Source organism: Xyrauchen texanus, chromosome 31 (genome assembly GCF_025860055.1).
Source record: "Xyrauchen texanus isolate HMW12.3.18 chromosome 31, RBS_HiC_50CHRs, whole genome shotgun sequence".
NCBI lineage: Eukaryota > Metazoa > Chordata > Actinopteri > Cypriniformes > Catostomidae > Xyrauchen > Xyrauchen texanus.
In genome coordinates this window covers 38,213,863-38,238,991 of record NC_068306.1, presented here as the reverse complement: position 1 = coordinate 38,238,991, position 25,129 = coordinate 38,213,863, and the positions used below count along the sequence as shown (strand labels likewise).

Here is a 25,129-nt window from a genome sequence, read left to right as displayed (position 1 = left end):
AATTCATATTAATCTGCTGAGGATATAAAGTTAATTAATACAGCGCACAATTAAATATGTATATAAGTAAAAGAGTTTACAGCACATGTACATTGAAGGCTTTTTGCTGAGAGCCTTTTCTCCCGAGGCAGGACCTGAGAAACAGATTAAAGTGACATTTTAATATCCAATCTTTATTTGATCAGACTCATTACTGGTTAACAATTAAAGAAATAACAGGCCAGGCAAAACAACTAGGTGCATTTATGCTCTAAATTTACACACATCTATTAGAAGAAGCTTTTAGTTGCATTATTTACAGTGTGCTGTAGTTTAAATACCTTTACACTGGTGAGGATCTGGTCTTGTCCGGTTAATGATCTTCATTCATAGATGAAATTATGGGATGATCTCGAGACTCGTGAGTGTTTTGGTTCAGGTTGGTGAGATTAATCGCTAACAGTGAGTATTAAAGCCATTCATAACATCATAACTCTTAATGTTTGACTACAGCTGCCTTAAAGTCCATAGTTCAGTTTATTTACGGGTGAACTGGCGAGATGTGAGGAACTGAATAAGGATAGTCTGACATCAGTGTGTGTCACAAAGAACACAATCTAAAGTTCAGAGGTCATATAACTGGATCACAAGGTCAGAGGTCCTCAGTCCTAAAACCTAAAACTGTAAACTGAATTATAAAAAACAATGGATTTCATATTGGATGCAGGTAAAACTGAAACATGACAAGTAATGCAATTTTTGTAATGCCATCAACTGTGCATTGATTGACTATGGGCCCTATTTTAACGATCTGAAACGCACGTATCAAACGCGAAACACAAGTAAGTTTGTGTGTGGATCCCGACGCAAATCTAAAATGTGTTGTTCTGAAGTAGCCACATTACTCATAGGTGTGGTTTGGGTGTAACGGGAAATAAACCAATCAGAGCGTCATCTCACATTCCCTTTAAGAGCAGGCGCACTTGTTCCGGCGGATTGCTATTATAACGGTGGATTTGCCGGACGCGCGCCAGGAGCGGCTCACAGCCGAGGAGACGACGCTCTCGTCAAGGCCGTTAAAGACAGAGAAGTGACATTGTATTAGTGTGACCCTAATTAGCTTCGGTTAAACAGGCGTATAATAATTTGGGTAAATGTGTAAGCTAGATTTATGCCTATTTTTTACTTCTTCATGGACACCACAATGATTTCCCTCATGTGGTAATATTTTCCTTGTAAGTATGTTTTGCAAAAATGGGAACTGCTGCGTGTGTGTAAATGAGAGAAGTGTATGTGCGTTGTGCACACGCTACATATGGCCAAGCATGCGCTCTTAAAACAGCATCTGAATAACGCACTGACTTTAGACCGGGTTTTTCCTGGTCTGTGGAGGAACTGTTTTCTGAAACTGCAGAATAGCACCAGGAACGTTTGCGCCGGAACACGCCGCCTCTTTTCCTGAACCGCCCCGGCAGCGCAAGTTCATTCCCTAATTTACAGACATACGTCTGTGAGGGAAAATAGGAATGACACATGTGTCGGTGTGCAAAGTCAATTACGCTGAGTGCAAGATAGGGCCATTGAGTTTAAGGTTTTTAATGAGGTTTGTCGTGTTTTGATAGTTAGTGTATGTAGAAAAAGTTTGTATTTATTTAACACAATGTGGTTTGCAGCTGTCACGTTGTGTTTCAGGCGGGAAGACGAAGACAGATCCAGTTCAGAAAACTCAAAGTTTAATCTCAATACCTCAGACAGGCAATGGCAAACACAACTGAACATAGCAGTGATCAGACAAGAAGGAACCAGATAAAGACGAGCACAAAGAGATAATGAAGGTACACAGCTGATCTAGATGAACTCATAATGACGGTGACCATAGTAACGGACAACACAAGGAAAATAGGAACTGAAGAAATGCAAAATAAAAGTCCATGGACTAAACAGAATATAATGGTGACAGCGGCTGAAAATGAACTATTTGGTGTAAAAGTGTAGTTGTAAATCTGTTTTGGTTCTGTGTCCCTGTTCTAGATCTCCTGAATTCCCTGTGTTTATTAGTTTCCATAGTTCCTAATTTACGCACCTGTTCTCTTTTATGGTGATTACTCTCCACGTGTATTTAAGCCCTCCATTCTTTCAGTTCATTGTTCCCTGTCAGTTTAGTTTATGTGCTTGTGTTGCTTCTTGTGTATTCTGTTATTATTGGATTAAAGACTATTCTTGTTTGAGTTCTTCCTCATGCGCTTTTTCTCAATTGCTAAGACACTAATCCCCAATTCAACACAAAAATTTCTTCTTTCTGTCTGGGTCTTCAGTCGAGTGTGGATATACTGTAGGCTACTTTTTTTTTACGTAATTGCAGACTTTATTCACTGTAATGCTGACTCCCTAATACAGTATAATATGCATGATGTACTTGTTTTGAATTCTCTTTGGTCATATTTTCAGAAATGCAAAGTATTTGGATGGCAAAACCATGAGCACTTTAGTTTATTACAGACTTTATTGAGCCAAGCTCAGCTGAGCTGTAAATGTTATCTAATCATGCAGGAAAATAAAAATAAACCCATGGCAACACTGATTGGCTGATGGCGGGTGACCAATAGCAAGTGTCTGAACAAGCTGAGAAAATAAAACTGAGGGACAAAATTATGTTTAAAACATGAACACTTATTCTCCCAAAAGAGCCATCATACAGTAAATAAAAGGAATACTGCAAAATGACAAAAACGGAGCCAAATTTAAATGTTTATTTAAATGTTTACATTAACAGATTACACACATTCTCATTTTCGACCATATAACCAATTTTAAAAAAAATTCTTCCCAGTTTTTTTTCTATTTTTTTTATTTCCAAAAGAAAAAGATGCAGAGAATTTTTTAGAAGTTTGCCAACGAGTTGCTCTTTCAAGATCCTGCTGGATCCATCATCCACTGTTTTATCCCACCAACGAAAGACTTCTTTCAGATAACTGCAGATTTCTTCAATAATATTTGCATAATCATCCATTAAAAGATCAGATATTTCTTTGGTACATTTCTCAAACATTTCTAAACCATATTCATGGAAACCAGTAGAAGTTTTGAATACATCAGATTTTTGAGTTTTGAAGAAATTTTGTACAATTTTTTTAAGTTGTTTCTTAATTTCAGAATTGGATATTTTTGAAAAAAATGGCTTAAGTTTGAGTTCTGGTTTGGATTCAGAACCTTCCATTAAAAACTTTTGATTTTGAACTTCTGGAATAATTTGTCTGTAAACTGCGATTAATAGTTCATTGTCATCTTCTCTATCATTGTTTGTTTTTTGGGAAGAAGTTCTAATTATTATATCTTTGCTTCTGATTGTTTGTGTTGCAGAAGTGCAAATACAATCTTTAATAGAATAAGAAGGCAGGTTTTTCTCACACGAGCCACTCAGGCCCCAGGGTTTAAGATATCCAATAATTGTTTTTATGCCATGCTTCTCATGTAACATATATGCTATAAAAAAAGCCAGGATCATGCAGGGCACATGGTTGTGTCTTGCTAAACATGGGCTATTTGTAGAGTAGATATACATTTCTGAATAATCACAGTTACTTTCATAATACATTTCTAGTAGTAGTTTAAATATTTTATCTTCAGTGTGCTCTCCTTTTAAGAGGTAATGAACTTCTGTTCTACTCTTGTCCAATGATCCATCTTTTTTTCTAAAAAATACAAAAGCAAATTGTTTTTTTGATTTCTTTGCTTCTTTTGCTTTTTCATCGAGATTATTGAAACATTCATTAAAAATGTCGTTATGATTTGCTTCTAAATAAAAATATTTGTAGTTCTTTATAATATTTTGAATTTGATATAAATATTTCAAGGATTTTTTTCTGTTACAGAAGTCTCTATAAATGATGTGTGAATCAATCATTTTAATAATAAATTCTCCATTCATCTTCTCCCACGATTCAGTTCTGGAAATTGCTCTATTTAAAAAAAGAAGAACAAAATGATGAACAAAACAAATAGCAGAATCTTTATGTAAATGTTACACTTAATCACGCTCTTAACATTTTCCCTTCCACTTTGATATTATATATTACTTTATTATAATAAATAGTGTTAAACCAGAGTCTCTTGGGTCTAAGACTTTATCATCTGACCTAATTTAGGTAGACAAACAAATATAAAACATATTTGCCCGTAAAAAAACACAGTTTTACATACTTTTAAACACTTACAAAATATGTCTACATGTGAACTTACCCATTAGTTATAATTAGTTGGTATTTTGGAAAATCCGGTGGATCTTTGGAGTATTTTCTGGAAAAAGTAAAGGAATAAAAGGTAAAACATTTTTCATCTCCATGGAAGGATTTACATTTTAATACACACTGTTAATCGTTGACTCTTTCTTTCAATTCTTATGTTTTTAAACGTATTATCTTCAGGATAATGCAAGAGAATTATATTTCAATTTTAACTAAATCATATTATATGAATAAGAAATAAAATAAAAGATGATTCAGAAGAAATCAGTTTTAAGGATTTGTAATGTCCTATCAGACACAGTAAGTTTCATTTATAATTAATTAATTATGTATTATTGATTATTTCTAAACATCCATGGACACTCACGTCCCTATATTGGTCATCTTGATAAATACAATAATCATACATTATTTTTTAAACTATACAGCTGTGAAAATATTGTACAGATAATGGCATTTATCTGCAATTCATATTTCTCTTAATAATTACGCTAAAGTCACTCATCAACAGTCTCTGTGTTGCTGCTCCAGTAAAACTAGATAAACGAAACTGAATCCTGACACAGGCACTGCATTCATTTTCCCCTCAAAAGGGTCGCATTCACAAAAAAGCTTAAGACTCACTGATTTAAAACGTAATAATAACATCAGCACATGATGAAGCAGCGTGTAAAGCAGTGAACATGAACATCAGTTTAAATACTTACAGAGAAATCTGGTCAGAGCTCGGTATGATGCGAGAGTCTTCTAGTGAAGAACTCTATGTAACCCTTATTTCTTGATGCCGCATCGGCGATTACTCCAGTCTCTTCATCGTGGGTAACATAAATGAAACACGGGTTACAATGGTGATAATTCACGTTTCAAATTTAAAGGTTACAGTCTTCCCCTACTTATCAAAGAAACATCCTCGTTTCTATCTCAATACAATACTGAATAACTCTACAACATCGCAACAACTTATTAACATGACAACACCAACAGTGCATATGCAATAGTGCATCAAAATGTATATTACCAACAAGTTTCCTGTATGGAAAATCAAATTATGTGTTATACAGTACAGTAAAAGTACAGTGCACATACAACTAATTTGTGCATAACACATCAACAAACAAAATCTTTAAATTTCTCAGGTTTCTTAACCATGCGGCCACTGCGAGTCAGTTGAGGTGGGTCCAATGATGGCAATAGGACCCTCCCCGGGGCCTGAGAGGCTGTAGGGCAAACACTAGGCTGTGACACAGATTCTGGCTGAGACAAAGAAACAGTTTGAGCTGAACATTCAGTCCTTGCTCGAAGTGCAATCTGCTTTTCAGGTGGGTGAGGCACATAAGGTGGGGTAGTGGGTCGGAAAGGCAAAGCTCCTGACAATGCAGTGAGTGGAACAGAGTGAGGGGCCACAGCACTATCCACCACATGAGGCACAGATACTGGAAAGGAACTGGCAGGCAAATTCTCTATGGAACCCCTGTAAGGCTTTAGGCGATTGTGATGTACCACCCACTGTCTTGACTGGGGATTTCTTGGATCTGTAATCTCATAAGTTACCCCAGGGCTGTCATCCTTGTCCATTCTCCTCAGAATTTTATACGGCCCTTTCCATTTTGGAGCCAGATTATTCTGCTTCTGAGCTGGGTCTTCCAAAACCACTAAGTCCCCTGGCTTATGTGGGTGGAAAAATGTATTTTTGTCATACTGCCATTTCTGATTAAGCTTAGCTGCAGTGGACTGCGCAGTAGCATCTCTGAAAGCATAGGACAAACGTGTGGTCACATCTCGGGCATAGTCCGCAGGGGTACCTGGTGTACAGGGACTACAACAGTTTCAGTCCCTGTACACCAGGTACCCCTGCGGACTATGCCCGAGATGTGACCACACGTTTGTCCTATGCTTTCAGAGATGCTACTGCGCAGTCCACTGCAACTAAGCTTAAGCAGAAATGGCAGTATGACAAAAATACATTTTTCCAGTAGGACTACAGTTGAAAAGGATATCAGCAGGTAGTCGTGGTTCTCTGCCATGTGCAAGAAAGAAAGGTGAGAACCCGGTGCTGGAATGAACACTGGAGTTATAAGCCAGTTCCACTTGTGGCAGATACCCATCCCACTCACCCCCACTTTCACAAATGTATTTTGCGAGTTGGTCTTTCAATGTTCGATTCAGTCTTTCGACCATGCCATCGCATTGGGCGTGGTAGGGAGAGGTACGGGTTTTCTCAATGCCAAGTTGACTGCACAAATGTTTAACCAAATCAGACTCAAACTGTCTACCTTGGTCTGTATGGAATATCTCAGGGACCCCATGCTGTTTAATGTAATCCTCAAAGATGCACTGTGCTACAGTTGTAGCATGCTGGTCTTTCAGGGGGTACAGATTGACAAAGCGGGTAAAATAGTCCATTACAACTAAAACATACCTATTCCCAAGTGAAGTAACAGATTGCTCAGTGATGTCAGCAGCAATTCTTTGGAATGGTCTTTCCGCATTGATCAACTGCAACGGGGCCCTTTCATGAGGAGTGGTAGAAGCACAGGACTGACAAGATAAACATTCAGCACAGAATTCATGGATATCACGAGACATGTATGGCCAATAGCACATTTTCCTGGCTCTTAACAAAGTACGCTCAGCACTCAAATGTCCACTAAACTTCTCTCCATGAAAACACTTAAGAGCTGTTTGAATGAGTACCTCAGGCAAGACTACTTGGTAAGCAGGAGGGCTATGAGGAGATGATTTTACTCTGCGACACAATATACTCTCCTGGACTGATAATTTGGGGAATTCATGCCAGAGTTTCCTCAGTGTGGCAGGGGATCGTTTGAGTCTGCCTAATGGGGGCCTTTGATTACCATTCTCTTTCCAGTCGATGACAGCACTAAGACAAATGTCAGCTTTTTGCTGAGCTTGTAATTCAGCCAAATCAACTGACAATGTCGGACTCATGTCAGGAAGAACTCCACAAACATTTGGCTCTTCAGCAGAAGAGGAGACTCTTTCAGCAGTGGTATGGCCGAGAATGACACACTGCACTGCTTTTGTTTCTGTCACAGGCTGAGCTAGGACGCCGCGACAAGGAATCAGCGTTACTATGCTGCTTTCCTTCTCTGTGTAGAATGGTAAAGTCATACACGTCCATTTCAAGTATCCAACGTGCTCTTCTACCTGTCGGATCATTATCAACTGCTGCCTTTTTCAGATACAACAAGGGTTTGTGGTCGGTAATAATTTTGAATGAGGCCCCTGACAAGAAATGTCTGAAATGTCGGACAGACCCCACCACAGCCCAAAGCTCACGGTCATAAGTTGACCATTTCTTTTCAGAAGGAGTCAGAGTGTGACTGGCATACGCAATTACTCGTTCCTTCCCCTCCTGCATCTGAGCAAGCACCGAACCTACACAATCATGAGAAGCATCAGTGTATAGCAGAAAAGGCTGTGTGAATATAGGGTGAGCTACAATGGGAGGATTAGTGAGGGCATGTTTCAGTGATCTAAAAGCATCCTCACATTCACTCGACCACTTAAAGACAGCACCTTTTTGGGTTAGAGCATGAAGAGGTGTAGCTATTATAGAAAACTTCCTGACAAACCTCCTATAATATGAGCACAGACCAACAAATGCTCTCACCTCTGTGACAGTCCTGGGGGTAGGCCATGACTGGACCTTGTCCAGGTTCTTTTCATCTGGCTGGAGACCCTGACTAGATACAACATGACCCAAGTAAGACACTTCACTGCGAGCAAAATGACATTTACTACCCTTCAATTTTAGACCTGCTGAACGAAATCGACTGAAAACCTCCTCAAGACTGTTAAGATGGTCACTGAAAGTCCGACTGAACACAATACATCATCAAGGTACACAAGACAAACTTTCCAATTAAGTCCACGAAGCACCAGCTCCATCAGTCGTTGGAAAGTCGGAGGGGCATTCGTAAGACCCATCGGCATAACCTTGAATTGATATAAAGCACTGCCTGTATTGAATGCAGTGATTCGAGTGATGGTCGGGGCAAGGGGCACGAGTCTTTTACAGTGACTGCATTAAGCTTCCTGAACTCAATGCAGAACCTGTAACTGCCATCTTTCTTTTTTACTAAGACGACAGGGGAAGCCCAAGGACTACAACTTTCTTCGATGACATCATGAGAAAGGAGCTGCTGAAATTGCCTATCTATCTCAGCTCGCATGTGTGGTGATGTTCTATAAGCCCTCTGCTTGATGGGCTGCGCATCCCCAGTACGGATGGTATGCTTGACCAAATCTGTACGACCATAGTCATAATCATTTGCACTGAAGATGTCTGCATATTTGAAAATCATGGTCTCTAGCTGAGTCTGTTGTTCTCTGTCCAATGCAGATTGACCAAGGTCTACCTTGGGTTTTGGGCAGGGCTCAATTTGAGTCTGTATTTGAGCTACTGTGGGTTCCAACATTGTGTATTCTTCACCTGGTTGAGAGACTAAAGAATGGAAATCACCTAGCCTCGTGCCACAGGGAACATGAAAATCCTCACTAGTCGGATTCATAGCTCGAACACAAGTCACACCTGCTCTTACAGAGGTTACGGTACGTGCTACAAAAAGACCTGGTACAGTCTGAATTTCGGGGTCTAAAATTCCACCATAATTGCATGTGAACTCTTTTTCCCCAATATTGGGCTGAATTTTTGCCAAAACGTTCATCTGTGACCTGGCTGGGATCAAAATGGTCTCTAAAGTCACAGCACTACTCCTAAGAGGGACTATATGCTGTGAACACAAGAAAGGAACAGTCCAGTTCCACAATTTTAAATGATTCTCCCTGAGGTCAATTTCAGCGTGATGTTTGCTAAGAAAATCCCAACCAAGGATAACAGGCTGTGTAGCATTTCTAACCACCTGAACATTATGGGAGAACACTTCCTCACCCAGCCTAATAGTAATAGGCAACATACCAAGAGTGTCAAGATAGTCACCCATCACTGATTTTGCCAGCAGAAAGGATTTCTGAATAGGCTTTTTCATGAGAGAGGGTATCGACATTCTCAGTGTTTCACTGATCAAAGATATTTCTGAGCCTGTGTCTACAAATGCTTGTACAGCAATGTTCTCAATGATAGCAAAAACATAAGGTGTGGGAGTGACAGAAGTTACCAGTTAAGTTTGTTTAGGCCCACTCATAGACTCAGCAGATACTTGGCCCATAGTACCTGCTACCAGACGTTTCCCTGCTGTTCAACATCCTCATCGCCGAAACTGACATGATGATCACCAGACGAGGGTAGATGGTCACTAGAAGATTGTGGGCCATATCTCTCACCAGAAAACTTGTTGGAGGGCAATTCGGTCACATGATGATCCTGATGATGAGAGGCGTGATGCAAGCGATCATCATATGTCGGTCTGAAATAATCACGATGATGTAGAGTCGGGCCGACATGTTGGCTATGACGATGAGGTCACGTTCAGGTGAGTAGCCTCTCTGTCTGGAGGAAGCATGTTGAAAACTGGGCTCCTGCTGTCTTTTTAATTGACCGACTTCCATCCTGAGAGTCTTAACATCAGCAGTTAGTTGCTTTATGGCAGTCATGATTTCTGATGAAATGTCAGATGATGCAGTCTTTGTGGATACCATAGCAGAAAGCGATTCACCACTGGGTGAAGTTGGTGATGAATTTAGCGTCAGGCTGGTCTTTTGACTGAGATGGGAAAGGGGTGCTAGCCTGAGAACTTCCTGTGCTCGTTCCCATTTACAAGCAATAGCTAATGCTTCCTCTAGGCTAGTAGCGCCATGCTCATGACATTTTGCCTGGAGAACAGGGTCAAGACCGGCTATGAACCGTCTAAATCTTTCCATAGTAATGGCGCACTCACCATAATTTGGAAATGCTTCCAAAACCAGTCTTGTAATCTCAGCTGCAAATACTTCCAAAGGCTCTTTGGGCATACGCGGTCTGGCATTCACAAAAGTCTGAAAATGCAGCAAAAATTGCTTCCGGCCAAAAACGTCATTTAATGCAGCAACACACTGTTCATAGTCTTGTTGTATATCAGGAGACAGGGAGAGCCAGTAAGCTAAAGCATCTCCACTCAACCGCGTAGGCGAGGCGCGTGCGGGAAGCGTGCGAGAATCAATAGACATTTTCCCGTCAATTAGGTGCTGTTAAACTTCGAACGGAGCGAGTGATGAAATAGTCCCTTAAACAGACCAAATGTCACTTCAAAGTTCACTCACCACTACGCTTCGTGGTGCATTAGAAATGCGCCGTCGTAGTTAAATGCTACTGCCGTGAAACTTCCAGAAACTCTTGAACTTGAAACCGCTGCCACCAGTCTGTAACCCTTATTTCTTGATGCCGCATCGGCGATTACTCCAGTCTCTTCATCGTGGGTAACATAAATGAAACACGGGTTACAATGGTGATAATTCACGTTTCTTCTTTAATCAGAAGCATCGGCATAACAGCATGAACAGCCGCCTAACTCGCATACAACTCACTTCACCTCTCTTTTTTTTTTCTTTTTCCAGCGCGCTCTGCCTTAAAGAGGCAGGAGCACAAAATAACCTCTACACCAATATATATAAAACTTTGTATAAGACAAATAAAAATTTATAAAAACATTTTCTTAAATTATTATTGTTTGACATCTGTTCCTTTTTTCCCAAATAAAATAATCAACTAGTGAAATAAAATAAAATAACGAACTAGCAAATTTAAAGGTTACATCTATATAGGAAACCAGGAGTCAGAAAAAAGGGAAATTATCAGAAATCATAAGCACTGTAATCCTCAATCAGAGCCACACCATATTTTTATTTTATTTGAGCAGTACCAGGAGCCACCAAGAACAAAATCAAGAAGGATTAAATCCACGTACACACACTCGACTTTGATTTCACAACCCTGATCAGCATCTGTCAGTGCTTCAACAAGTGCACTTTCTTCTCAATGCAAACACATGACATTTTCTCAGCTAACAAAAATATGTTCTAAGAACGTTTTTATAACTTTCCCATCAAGTTCTGAAAACTTTATTTCTGAATGTTTTCTTTTTTCTAAAAAAAAAAAGTTTTTCTCTTGGTTATGTGAATGATAGAGAAAAATATTAAGGGAATGTTTTCCTCTTAACCCTCTAGGGTCTGAGGTGTTTTCTGGGCCCTGGAGGTGATTATAACATGGCTTAAACGCAGCATCAGAGCCTATGAAGGAGTCAAGTGACAAGGAGAGGTGAACGAATCAACTGTTATTTCTGTACATGTGCAGCGGTCATGTGACAAAGAATGAATGACTCGGACCAGAAGCCCACCTCAGATGGACACGCCTTCCGTTTTCTCCACCGACGACCCGATCGATGGCTGATGGCCCCAGCAAACACCATAAAGGCCCTGGTAAAACCACATGAATGATTTTGATTATATCTGAAGCAATGAAGAACACAATCTTTGTATCTTCTGTGGGGCTAAAGCCTCATCGTTGGGAAAATTTGCTTTTTCCCACTCCCATGTTGTGTGATTTACAGAATTAATGTTTTTACTTATTCTACAGTTAATGAAATCTTGCCTAGAGAAAAACAAAATCATACAGAAAACATTGTTCTCAAAACACATTTGCGGATTTTATCCATTTTCATCAGCTACATCAATCTACAACATTAAATATTAGATCAACTTACCTCAGAATTAACTGTGTTTTGTCACTGATGATTTCATCACACATCATTTTAAACCATCTAGTGGTTTGGAGGAAAACAAATTGTCACAGGTAGTTGTTGTAATGAACGCACAAAGACTGGAGTAGAAGTAGATAATCAAACAGTCTTTAATAATAGATCCAAAATAAACACGAAGGAATTCTTTAGGAGAAGCAAAATAACCAGGCTACCATAAACGAGAACAGACTAAGAACTGAACAAAACAGGGAGTATATACAGTATACACAGACTGAATGGGGTTAAACAGGCACAGCTGAACAGAATGAGTAAGTAATGAGTTACCAAGAAAACATCTTGGTAACGTATGTAACCATGGTTCCCTGAATAGGGAATGAGACGCTGAAATGCTGTGTGAACGCCTCTGCGTGATTGCGTCGTGACGCACGTATCAGTCCAATGGCGAGACGGGACATCATAGGCGGGTAACGTCAGCGACCAGGAAACTATAAAGCACACCCAAACCAAACAGTGTTAGCTTCTGATAGACTGAAGCATGTTGATCACGGATGACGCAGCGTCTCGTTACCTTTTCAGGGAACCATGGTTACTTGTAAGTCTCCAATTCTTTTGAGATACGAAATAGCGAGGAAAAAGTTTGTTTTTAGAGTGAGAAACTTCTCAGAAACCTTTTTAATAGGCTTAAAGGGAGCCAAGGAAAGGCCATTCAAAACATGAGAGACCTGAACTTATGAGCAGGGCCAAGCCCACAGTTTCCATAACTCTGGACTGGGTGAAGGATCGACCCATTCATCTGAGAAAGAAGGTCCCTCCTGGGCCGAATCTCCAGAGGAGAGCCATCGAGGAGAGACACAAGGTCCGAGGACCATACTCGGGCCGGCCAGAACGGGGCTATAAGCAGAAGACGGACCCCGACCTGGCGAACTCTCTCCAGAACTCCGGAGAGCAGAGTGATTTAGATACCCCACGATGCATACTGCCCTCAGGGAGAGCAGTTTCCCTTGGGCTCACAGGAGGATCTGGTGAGCCAGCTTGTACAAGAGGAGCACCAGCATACACCCTTGATGTTTTATGTAAGAGACCACCGATGTGTTGTCTGTACAAACAAGCACATGATGGTCTCTTAGGTCTGGGAGGTCTTTTAGTGCCTGAAACACGGCCAGCATTTCCAGGCAATATATGTGCCACGATGTGTCCAGCCTTGAGCCGAGCGATCACTCATGATTGCCCCCAGCCCGTGAGGGATGCATCCGTCGTTAGCATGACACGATGACAAGGAGCCCCCAGCACAGGTCCTTGGGAAAGATACCAATGATTTTTCCACATGACTAAGGCATAAAGGCATTGCCGCGTGACCTTGATCATACGGAGCGGATTTGCCATTTGGAAAACCCCCTTGGCTTGAGCCACCACTACAAAGGTCTCATGTACAGCAGGCCATATAACCATATAACCATATAGCCTATAATCCCATATAACGCCTAGAAAAGTGATCCTCTGAGTTGGAAAAAGCACACTCTTTTGGGCATTCAACCTCAACCCCAACTTCCACATGTGGGCGAGAGCGAAATCCCGATGTCGATCCACCAGATGCTCCAATTGAGCTAGAATCAACCAATTGTCGATGTAAATTAGTATGCAGATGCCTTGGAGTTGCAGAGGAGCCAGAGATGCATCCACACACTTCGTGAAAGTCCAAGGTGATAAAGCTAGGCTGAAGGGAAGAACTCGATATTGGTACGATTCGCCCCCGAAAGCGAACCTCAGAAACTTCCTGTGTTGAGGAAGGATGGATACATGGAAATATGCGTCCTTTAGATCTATCTTGACAAACCAGTCCAGTCGAACCTGATTTGTGACACGATTTGCTTCAGAGTAAACTTCTTGAATTTGAGCTTCACTACAGAGCGATTTAGTTGGTGCAGATCTAGAATCGGACACAACCCCCCCATCCTTTTTTGAAACAATAAAGTACGGCTGTAGATCCCGGGACATGTTCTATGGCCCCCTTGGCCAGCAGTGCCTTCCATGACCAGACCCTACGGGGCCCATCACTGAGGGTAGGACCCCACTGAACCGGGGCGGCCGAGACCTGACCTGAATGGTGTAGCCCTTTTGACTGTCTGCAGGACCCATTGAGATATATTTGGCAGTAGTATCTCTGCTAAAAAACTACTAAGGCTACCAGTCTCTCGTGACTGACCTCTGGTGTAGCTTGAGCAGCAAGTGCAGTGCCCTGAAGTGGCAAACCGGCAGGGAACAACAGACCTGACTGCTCTAGAGCCCTCCGTGGAGGGAGCGACAGGAACATTGGCACATGTGCTCGCTGGGAACCGCTGCACCCGAAGCACACACGGTGGTGGGGTTGGCAAAACCTCTGAGGGCACGAGGGGAGGCAGGCACTCTATTTGGAAGTGGAAACCGTCTCCCCCGGAAGGGTCTGCCCTCTGAAGCTTGAAACCTTTGCTGTCAGGACTTTTACATTGAAAAAGTCCTCTTGGAAGCAATAACGCTCCTCAGATCCATTTTGCCCTTTGAGGACTTCGTCTGTGAGCGTTGCGCCGCCTCCCAATCTTTTTGTGGGGGGGAGTACTCCTGCTTGCTTTTCTGCTCCTGCCCAACAGCCATAGAAACCTGATAGCAGCGAGGGACACTTTCGGAAACCTTTCGGTGACTGACTTTATAGCGTAACCAAAAAGGCCAGCAGGAGAAAGTGGGGTGTCCAATAAAAAGCTTTTGTCTTCATGTTTAATTCCGGACAGGTTTAGCCACAGATGTCTCTCTGTGGCCACCATGGTAAACACACTGTAAGAAACCCATCTCCTCCACGACTTCTATACCTTGGTGACAAAAAATGGCAAGCCCCGACGCGGAGGTTGTGCACACGATGGCAGAAAGCGTTCGTCTAATTTGTTTTTCTGACGAAGCTCCTATTTCTCGGCAAGCCAGTCAATGTTTAATTTGGCTACGGCGCGAGTGACAAGCTCCACAAGCTCCTTAAATGCAGGAGTCTAAATTGGCGAGTCTTCAGTGTCTCCTGTCTCGATACTAACAACATCCAGCTCCTCAGAACTGGATAATTGCAGTACCGGTGCTTCACTCAGGGCAGAAATAACCACAGAAACACTGGACCTGGCAAGTGAGGGCAGAGAAAGGGCGAGGCCCATCTCTAACCCCACGACTTGAGCCGGCACCCCTTCACAGAAGCAGGACCCGAGCAGCAAGGAACGCGAGCCAAGGCGCCCTCCTCAAAGAGTGCCCCATTCAGCCCCCTCAAAGGCTGACTGAGCGCACTGCGCTCCGAAACAAAGAACATGCAGTACATGTGTATCCCCACCCGTGATATAACATGGGTAGGGATTAACACACTTCCTGAAATGCTGTTCGCTCGCCATTGTTCTGATTTTTTTTGTCTTTTTTTTTTGTGGTGAAACTAATAAGAACAAGCAAAAGAGAGAAAATGAAACTAAAACAGAACATACATGTTACAGTAATCAAATGTGTGTTTTACTCTGATGTGTGTTTAGTCCTGTTGTACAAACATATATTACATGTTTTTTTTTTTTGTTTTTTTTTTACCTTCTGGCCATTAAGCGCTTTCTTTCTCTCTTTCTTCTTATCTCATCTCTCTTACTTCTTATCTATAATGGAAAAGAGGATTCAGAGCCAATTGTTAGTATGATTTTAGCCATAAATGTAATCCTCAAACAATAGAAAGTTATTTAAACATTTAAATGTATAACAGTACTGTAAGAGCCAACTCAATATCTAAACAGATTGTAAATTCATTATTGTTTTTTTGCTTCTTGGTTAGTTATTGCAAAAATGACTGAGGATATGAAGTCATAATGTTTTGCAGTGAAGCAAAAGGTAATTTGGACTTTGATTCTACAATGACAGCAAGAGTAATTCAGAGAGATCAAAGTTGTAACTCACCACTCTTAGTAAAGAATCATAGTTTCTCTCGACTGATGGAACCGCAGAGTTCATTCCTATAGTTAAATCATCATTCAAGTCTGGCACCTGAACGTCTGGCATCTGAATGTCTGGCATCTGAACCTCTGGCATCTGAATGTCTGGCATCTGAACGTCTGGCACCTGAACGTCTGGTATCTGAACGTCTGGCACCTGAACGTCTGGCATCTGAACGTCTGGTACCTGAACGTCTGGGACCTGAACGTCTGGCACCTGAACGTCTGGTACCTGAACGTCTGGCACCTGAACGTCTGGTATCTGAACGTCTGGCACCTGAACGTCTGGCACCTGAACGTCTGGCATATGAACGTCTGGCATCTGAACGTCTGGCACCTGAACGTCTGGCACCTGAACGTCTGGCACCTGAACGTCTGACACCTAAAAAAATGTAACATTTGAAAAACATTAGATGAATATTCAACAAAAATGTTTCAGAAAAAAGTGTTCCATTAACAATGTATAAATAATGTTGGTAACACTTTACAATAAGATTTTATTAGTTAAAGAGAAAGTTCACCCAAAAATGAAAATTAGCCCATGATTTACTCACCCTGAAGCCATCCTAGGTGTATATGACATTCTTCTTTCAGACGAATACAATCGCAGTTATATTAAAAAAATGTCCTGGCTCTTTCAAGCTTGATAATGGCAGTGAATGGGTATATTTTTTTGGAAGTCCATCAAAGTGCATCCATCCATGATAAAAGTGCTCCACACATCTCCGGCGGGTTAATACAGGCCTTCTTAAGTGAAGCTATGTGTTCGTGTAAGAAATATATCCATATTTAAAACTTTATCGACTAAAATGACTAGCTTTCGGCAGACGGCCGTGCGCATCGATTTACAGGGAAAGAGTAACACTTGACCCGATGCATGAGGTAATGACGAACGCGGAAGCGCAGAGGACAGAGCAAAACAAAACTCCAGTCATGAATGAGAAGTCTAAAACGACAATTTTTAAAGAGAAGTGTGTGAGGAGCTTGAGTTTGTTGCCTAGCGCTGTTTGTTTGAACCGCGAGAGGCTCAAAGCCTAGCTACTCCTACATCTACGTCATACATCGTCAAGTGTTATTTTTTTTGGTGTAAGTTGACTTGCGTAGGCCATCTGCCAAAAGCTAGTTATTTTAGTCGATAAAGTTTTAAATATGGATATTTTTCTTACACAAACGCATCGCTTCACTTCAGAAGGCCTTCTTTAACCCGCCAGAGCCGTGTGGAGCACTTTTACCATTGATGGATGCACTTTTATCATGGATAGATTCACTTTTATCATGAATAGATTCACTTTTATCATGGATGGATGTGCTTTCCATTCCCTGCCATTATAAAACTTGGAAGAGCTTTTTTTTTATTTAACTCCAATTGTATTCGTCTGAAAGAAGAATGTCATATACAGGATGAGTAAATCATGGGCTAATTTTCATTTTTGGGTGAACTATCCCTTTAACATTAGGTAACTTCTTTAGTTGAATGAAGAATGAACAATAATTCTACATCATACTAATACATTGTTAAAATCAAAAGTGTCAGAGTCTGTTCTATCTTTGTATTCATATTTGCTCGGTTTCAGTTGACCCTGTTTTCAAATTTTTTTTTTTGTTGTTCATCTTATTTACCCCTGTATTTAGTTATTGTAGGTACACCCTGTTTTGTTTTGTTTAGTTTATGATCCTGTCTCATTTGTGTTAGAGTATGTTATTCAGTTCTTCAAGTTATCTCCTGTAGGTTTCCTAGGTGGTATCTACAATTAAAGACTATTTTGAGTATCTTTGTTATCAGCCACATACTGTGACAGAAGACAGAACCAACAAACAATGGAATGACTGAGCTACAGAAAATGGCAGAAGATCATCTCCTCTCCCTCCGTCAGGATGGTTGTCCTCGGGAATGGTATGTGGGGGAGTTTTTAGAGTTTTCCCACCTATGATTTGGAGCAACACTACTCTCAATGCCTGCTTTCAGATGGGGTTGAGGTAATTGGATGGTAATTGGACTGGATGATGAGGTAATTCGGTTCATGTCTCCTGGTTGTTGTGATTCACCCTTAGCTGATTCCATTAATTTCATCCTTTGGCTAAATGGTTCAACTTTCTACCTTTTACATTCTACCATTTGAATAAACCATCATTAAAAAAAACGCAAAAATCTCTTCTTACTGTCTGGGTTCGGTCTTCGGACTCACCTGGATATACTGTACTTTTTTTAACGTAATTTCAGGGTTTTTTTTCAAGGGTTTTTTTCAGGTTAATTTCAGCAGCGAAACAGACACACATATAAAACAAAAAAACTTCACCCGGCCTTTCACCGAGTGAAGGGAGTGGATCGGTGACCATCTCCTAAGAGCATTCCTCCATCCCTGGGTGGCCCGCTCAGGAACGCTTTCGCTGTCGCATGCCACCTGGTTTGGCAGTGCCTGAAGCCGGCGGGGCGCCCCTTCTGCGACCAGCTCCACGTTGAGACCTGGGTGGAGGCTGCTGCGATGGTCCAGCGGGAGCGGAGGTGGCTACAGGCAGACGCCCTCAGCGACGAGGAGGCGGAGGATCTGTCCCCGGAGGACGGGTGGAGGCAGCAGCAGGCTGCCGGGGAAGGATGAGCTGGATGGCCGCCGTCTGCTTCGGGGCGCCAGAGAACAGCAACGCCATGGCATGCAGAGAGGAAGCGGCTTGCCCACAGGCTTTGTAAGCCTTGCCCGTCAGAACGGACGAAAACGTATAGGCCTTAGAGGGGAGACGGGGATCCCCCTTCCATGAGGTAGCGGTCGCTGGACACAGTTGCAATGCAACAGACCGCTCCACTAGAGAGAGAGCCTCGTAACCCTTCACCGCTACCTCATCAAGGGTAGTGAGGGGGGAGGAGCTACTTAGGCGGTTTCTGGCAGAGAAAGGTGCCATCCATGCCCTTGTCAACTCCTCATGCACTTTAGGAAAGAAAGGTACTGGAGCGGCGGGCTGAGAAACCAATCATCCAACCGAGACGGTTCGGGACACAGTGGAGGGTTCCACTCAAGCCATCGACGGCCTTTTTGAGCATATCTGTCATCTCTGGATCCGGCTCGGGCAACGCTGGTCTCTCAGAGGGAGGCAGCGCAGCCGAATCGTCCTCTCCAGAGCCCAGCTCCCCTTCCGATGCTGCGATGGACATCCTCTGGAGGGGCCCCGAATGAAACGGCTGATCGATCCACCATAGAAGGACCAGCATGCTCATCTGGGAACTCCACCGGCTGCGGTGTCAGAGAGGAGTGAGGGATCCACTGGGCTTTGCCGGGCGGATTACCCGTCACTGTAATCCTCAGGTCACCCAGCCCAGACGGCATTCCAGACTCTTTCTGGAAAGGTAAGCCAGAAGAAACACCAGAATCACCTGGGGATGGGGACTCCACCCTCGAACGAGAGTCTCGACCTTAACACTGAGATGGTCATATTCCCGCAATGGGAACATGACTCATCCACAAGAGCTGCCTCAGAGTGCTTTAAACCTAGACACGCAATGCAGCTCTCGTGACCATCAGAGGGGGACAGACCCCTACCGCACCCAGAAACGCACGGATCGAATTGGATCTTGAAAAAGACGCAAACACATCCGTGTTGCCCTTCTAGAAATGGGACCCGTCACCAGTGCCGGAGCACACAGGGAATGGCCACGGCAACACTAAATCAGCGAACTAAAATAGTGAAGCACTCACTTTTCCGCCCTCAACCGGCCATCAACACAAACAACACAGACATCTGCTTGCAGTAAAAACAGCAGTTGAGAGCTTCAAAGCTTGCGATCACCGCTGCACTGTAGAACACCATTACCGGGAGAGTCTTCCCAGAAGAACACTGACACACTCCCTCGTTGTAAACAACAGCACTCTTCAGAGACACCAGAACGATCGGCTCCGAAGCGAAAGACAACTAGTGCGTGCATCCACTTCCGTATTAATACCCGCTGCGGGGGTGGAGTGTGTGATGCGTTTCACGCACGCTAATGTGCATTGGCTCGTTTTAACAGTGCTTGAAGATGACAGGCTCACTGATGCGATCCCGATCAGTCGACACGTTGACTACGTCGAGGGTGAGCGACTGAAAGGGAACTAAACATTCTTAAATCAAGATACATTTACTGGAGAAGCAAAATGACTGAAGATATTAAGTCATCATTTTTTGCAATGATTCTACACTGGCTACGTTTGCATGCAACCACATAATCCATTAGTAATCGTATTAGCTGCGTTTACATGGACTCTTATAATCGGATTGACAGCTCAATCGGACTAAAAAACCTTCATGTAAACGCCTTAATCGATCTGATTGAGCTCGATCCGATTGGAATTTCGATCGGATTGAAAGGGGTGGTTTATTCCTTTTCTAATCCGATAGAGAACATGTAAATACTTGATCGAGTTGAAAACTGAAACTGAAAGGATTGCGCATGTGCAATGACGTTGAAATAGTGTAATGACGTATGACGCACGGAACAAGCTGTTCTTCCTGTTGAATAAAGTGTCATATAAATGAGTGTTCCATTATTCTAAAATTCTCATTTCACTCTGCGTCTGTGAAGTGAAGCAGGACAACGTCTCACCAGTTCATGTTTCAGACTCTCATCCACACACGACTGGTTTTGGGTGTGGTGTTTTACTGTGTGATCAATATAAGCAGCACGGCAAAGCAGTTCATATGCTCATTGTCTCCAAATCATGACCAGAGACGGATACATATAAAATGCTGTTTAAAACAAATAAAGAACCAATAGAGGAGAATAGTTATGTGCGAACAACAGCAGTATATTCGTGCAGTGTGCGCATGTGAAAAAATATATTCCGATTTGAAGCTTGTGATGTATAAACACATCAACCCGATCATGTTTAGCGTTCATGTAAACACTACATTCAGATTCATCAATCAGAATGAATTCAGTCCGACTAAAACAAAAGTCGTGCATGTAAACTAGCAAGAGAAATTCAGAGAGATTGTAACTCACCGCTCTCAGTGAAGAATCACAGTTTCTCTCAAATGATGGAACCGCAAAGTCCATTTCTACAGTAGAATCGTCATTCATAGTCGGTTGTTTGTTCATCTATAATGGAAACGAGGAATTAGAAAAGGACAAATTAGTAGTTTAAGTATGCTGTTTAAACATCAAGCACTGTAATCTAAACTGAATCAATCAGATCAGAATAACTTACCATATAATTGTTTTTAGTTCAAACCTCCCGGGGCAGGAGCCACCACTACTTTCTCTTAGATGGAGAGACTCTGTATGTCGGCCTACAGTTCAGTCACTCAACCAGTAGACCTGTATGTCAGATTAACTCCTGCCCCGGGATCTTTTTTGTAATAAAATTCTCTTTTCTTTAAGCAAGTGGTTTGATGTATCATGCAAAGTGAAAAGCTTTTCACTTTGAAAATGACTGCACATTTATAGTCTGATAAAGCCCAACCCTTTGAGGTTATGACGATGCAAATCATGACGCATAACAATGTTGTTCATCTCAATGCCTTCAGGTACTGAACGATGCCAAGAGCGAGAGATCAAATTACATAAGTGTCTGATTTCACAACCCTGATCAGCATCTGCTTTATTCAAACTTATTCACCAGTTCACTTTCTTCTGAACACAAACCCATGACATTTCGTCAGCCAACAAAAATATGTTCTAATCATGTTTTTCTAATGTTCCCATTAAGTTATGAAAATATCATTTCTAAATGTTTTCTCCAGTTTTTTTAAACGTTTTAAAGAACATCCAACTAAAACGTTTTAGAAAAGAAATGCTCCATGATCAATGTATAAATAATTTTTTGTGATAATTTTTTGAGGACATTATTAAAGACCAGATGTTACTGTAAGAATGTTAGTTCATAACTTTGAGAGAACATTCCCTGTTCTCTGGGTCCAAACTAAAACGGTTCATAAAATGCAATGATGCTATTAATATGTCACACATGTTAATAAATGAACAGTTTCTCTGTTTCAGTATTTGTGTTCTTGTGTTTCTCAAGAGTGTTTCTGTTTCCTATAAAGTGAAACTTACACACACACTCCTACACCAACTCTGATGTCAGTCAAAGAAAATAGTTCAACAAGGTCTAATTTGTTGAAAAGTGATCAGCAAATTATTTATACCATAATGTAACACACTCAAAGTTGAGAATCATAATAGAGCAAAAGAATCAATCTGATCAAGTTCTAGTTCAAATCTGAGGATTATGAATTTGTTATGTTTATCCATTTGAAAATGGATTTTAGTGTAATTGTACAAATGTCCTTTCTGTTTCCTATACAATGAAACTGACACTCCCATTTTTCTAAACATGTTGCAATGATGATGAAAATAATTTGTGGGATTTTATATTCCTCAGGAACAGCACATCTCTCCTCAACACACAGGGTGTGACATTATAGGAAACAGAAACACATCAGACATGAGTAACACACACATTAACACTCCTGTGATGGGCATTTACTGCAATAATACTGTACTCCTGTATACTCTGATATACCCTATTGACAAACTCCAGTTCTTCTGAACATATTTGACTGATGATAATGATGATGGAAACGCTTTGGGAACGCTCTCAGCGTGAATGCGTCTGAAGCATCTATGTCAACTAGTCCAATGGAAAGAATGAGCGTCAGGGGCGGGTGACGTCATGACCAGGAAGAGATAAAAGCGCATCCGGTACAACTGACATTAGCTTCAAAATTTGCCGAAGCAAGTCGATTACAGGGATGCAGGAAGTATGGCAGTGCGACGCATCGTCTCGTTCCCTATCTCAGGGGACTATGGTTGCAGTCGTAACCTGAGACGTTCCCTTTCTCTCGGAACTCGCGATGCGTCAATAACGCTTTGGGAACGAGAATACCCAAATCGCCAAACTTACAAAATGCCTGAGTGTCAGCCTGTTGTCAGAACTACACTAAGCACCTGAGACCCTGGGGCAGCGTCCAGGTCCAGGCTATAAAACCTGACAAATGTGAGCGGAAAGGACCGGCCCGCCGCATCACAAACGTCTTAAAGAGAAACCTCATATAATAAGGCTTTAGAGGCCGCCATACTCCTATTGGAATGGGCTCTGACCACCAAAGCTGGTCAGAGGACTCATAAGCAAGAGAAATAGCCTCAACTGTCCACTTGCTAAATGTCTGCTGAGATTCTTGGGTGATTCAAAGCAGACAATTAATTGATCGGACTTCCTCCATGGAGAAGTCAGATGAACATAAGTGTCCAGTGCTCACACTGGACACAAGAAGTTCAGCTTTTCCTGGTCCGTACGGAGGAGGACAGAAAGCCTGCCACACAATAGGCCTCGGAATAATGGTTGGCACCTTATGGACATGTCAATGTTTAGGGTATAAGAATGCCTTGACCATCCCTGGTGCACACTCAAGGCAGGTGGGAGAAACCGAAAGGGCCTGAAGGTCTCCGACTCTTTTGAGGGACGAAATAGCTAGCAGAAAGATGGTCTTAAATATAACAAAATTTCTCTGAAACCGAATCTAAGGGCTCAAACAGAGGCCCTGACAGGCCTTCTAGTACTATTGCCAGATCCCAGGCCGGCATCCTAGTGCGAACTGCAGGCCTCAGCCTCAAGGTGCCACGAAGGAAACGAGTGATCAGGGGGTCTCGATCCAACGATGTACTACTCACCAGGGCGTGGAAAGCCACAATGGCCGCCACGTAGACCTTAAGAGTGGATGGACATAGACCTGACGCAAAGCGATCTTGCAGAAATTCTAGTACTGTGTTTACTGAACAGTTAACCGGATCCCACTGGTGACACCAAGAAGTGAAAACTCTCCATTTTAAAGTATATAGTTTCCTCGTAGCGGGAGCTCTGAGAACCGCGAGCCTGGCCACTTTCCTCGAAAAGTGACAGGCGGGAGTGGATCATGTGATGCGAAAGCTTCTCACAACCGGCAATCAGCCCCGCATGCTCCACTCCCAAACAATTCACACAAAGCTTGTGTGCGTCCCCACTCGTTAAATAACGCAAGCAGGGAGAAACACAGAGTTTGTGCAATCGTTTCGCCATAGTGTATAGATATATATATCAGACAGACAACAGTAAATATAACAGACAGTTTGACACAGATCGCTTGCTGAGGCAACAGAAGCTAATGCCGGTTGCACCGGATGCACTTTTATCTCTTCCTGGTCATGACGACACCCGCCCGTGACGCTCATTCTTTCCATTGGATTAGTTGACATAGATGCTTCAGACGCATTCACGCTGGGAGCGTTCCCAAAGAGTCATCGACGCATCGTCTCGTTCCCTCGAAAGGGAACTGTGGTTTACATTGTCATGACCTGCTGATATAAGAGACCGGTTTAGGGATTAAACGCTTTCAATCCTTTTCACATCTTAACCCTGACTAAAGATATAATTGTAACGATCACCAGGGAGAGTTCCCGGGATAACTGTCAGAGTCCCGGCCAATCCCCACACATCCACAGACTACATTTCCCATAATCCTCTGCCCAGACTAATCAGCCATGATCACCTTCACCTGTGTCTCATTACCTTGTTTAGCTCACCCCATATGGTTTTCACATTCATTCTCTGCAAAGTCTTGTATAGTGTTTCTACTGTAATTCCGGGCATTCTCTCTGTTCTTTCCGTGTTCTTGGTTTTTGATCTTTGAAGAGTTACAGAGTTAAAGACCTATACACATAAAAACAAAATCACATGAAGACATTATAATGACTACCAACACAAAGGTCAATCACAATATAAATAATCTACCCCTTATGAGGCTTTGCTACAACTTGATAAAAGAATGTAAACGATCAATCAGACACAGAAGGACTGTAGGAGATTGACAGGTTTATCAGTGAAGTGTTGATCATTTAGAGGAATTCATGTATTGAATATAATACAGTAGCTTTATGGGGTTAAGTGTCATTCTGCACTGAATGCTGAGTAGCGACTCGAGGTACAGGACTGTAATAAATAGGGCTGGTTATTCTAGTCATTTTAGTAAGATTAAATATTATTACATCATACAATCTCAGAAAGATGTTGTAGTTTTAGGTAAACAGCTGTTTTCTATTTCCTGCTATTTTCCATCTTATTAGGACAAAAAAAACATGACTTTTATTTTATTTTTTATATTTTTAATGTTTGTAGGCCTGAATTACATGAATTATTACATAATTTATTAATTAATGTTAATTAAATTTGATATGAATGTTAATTAGCATACATTAATTTCTTGAATTTCTTTGTTGATTTTAATGTTTGTATATATAAAGTATTAATTAATTATTATACATCATGTATTAATA

General features: G+C 41.9%; 1 protein-coding gene across 7 annotated transcripts; it reads right to left on the bottom strand.

Annotated features, from left to right (window-relative positions):
* Positions 1 to 2,755: 2,755 nt before the first annotated feature.
* LOC127625287 (periaxin-like) lies at positions 2,756 to 21,211 on the bottom strand. 7 transcript variants are annotated; one of them, XR_007968271.1, is made up of 9 exons: positions 21,027 to 21,211; positions 20,822 to 20,917; positions 15,818 to 16,234; positions 15,461 to 15,522; positions 11,885 to 11,941; positions 11,519 to 11,597; positions 4,931 to 5,031; positions 4,219 to 4,275; positions 2,756 to 3,938 (listed from the first exon to the last, which is right to left on the bottom strand). XR_007968271.1 is itself a non-coding variant. In XM_052100480.1 (8 exons), the coding sequence occupies exons 1-7, from the start codon at positions 21,027 to 21,029 to the stop codon at positions 4,222 to 4,224; spliced, it is 768 nt and encodes a 255-aa protein (XP_051956440.1). In that variant the 5' UTR covers positions 21,030 to 21,211; the 3' UTR covers positions 2,756 to 3,938; positions 4,219 to 4,221. The 7 variants fall into 7 exon arrangements, 5 of the variants coding, with proteins under 5 accessions (XP_051956440.1, XP_051956443.1, XP_051956441.1 ...); XR_007968272.1 differs by lacking the exon at positions 11,885 to 11,941; XM_052100480.1 differs by lacking the exon at positions 4,931 to 5,031.
* Between the last annotated feature and the right edge of the window lie 3,918 nt (positions 21,212 to 25,129).

Bases quoted from the DNA above. Each gene is read 5' to 3' on its own strand.
- LOC127625287 (XM_052100480.1), bottom strand. The intron at 11,598-11,884 runs GTAAGTTGATCT...TGGTTTTACCAG, and splicing joins AAAACACAGTTAATTCTGAG to GGCCTTTATGGTGTTTGCTG. The intron at 4,276-11,518 runs GTGGGCTTCTGG...TACTTTTTCCAG, and splicing joins GGAAGGCGTGTCCATCTGAG to AAAATACTCCAAAGATCCAC.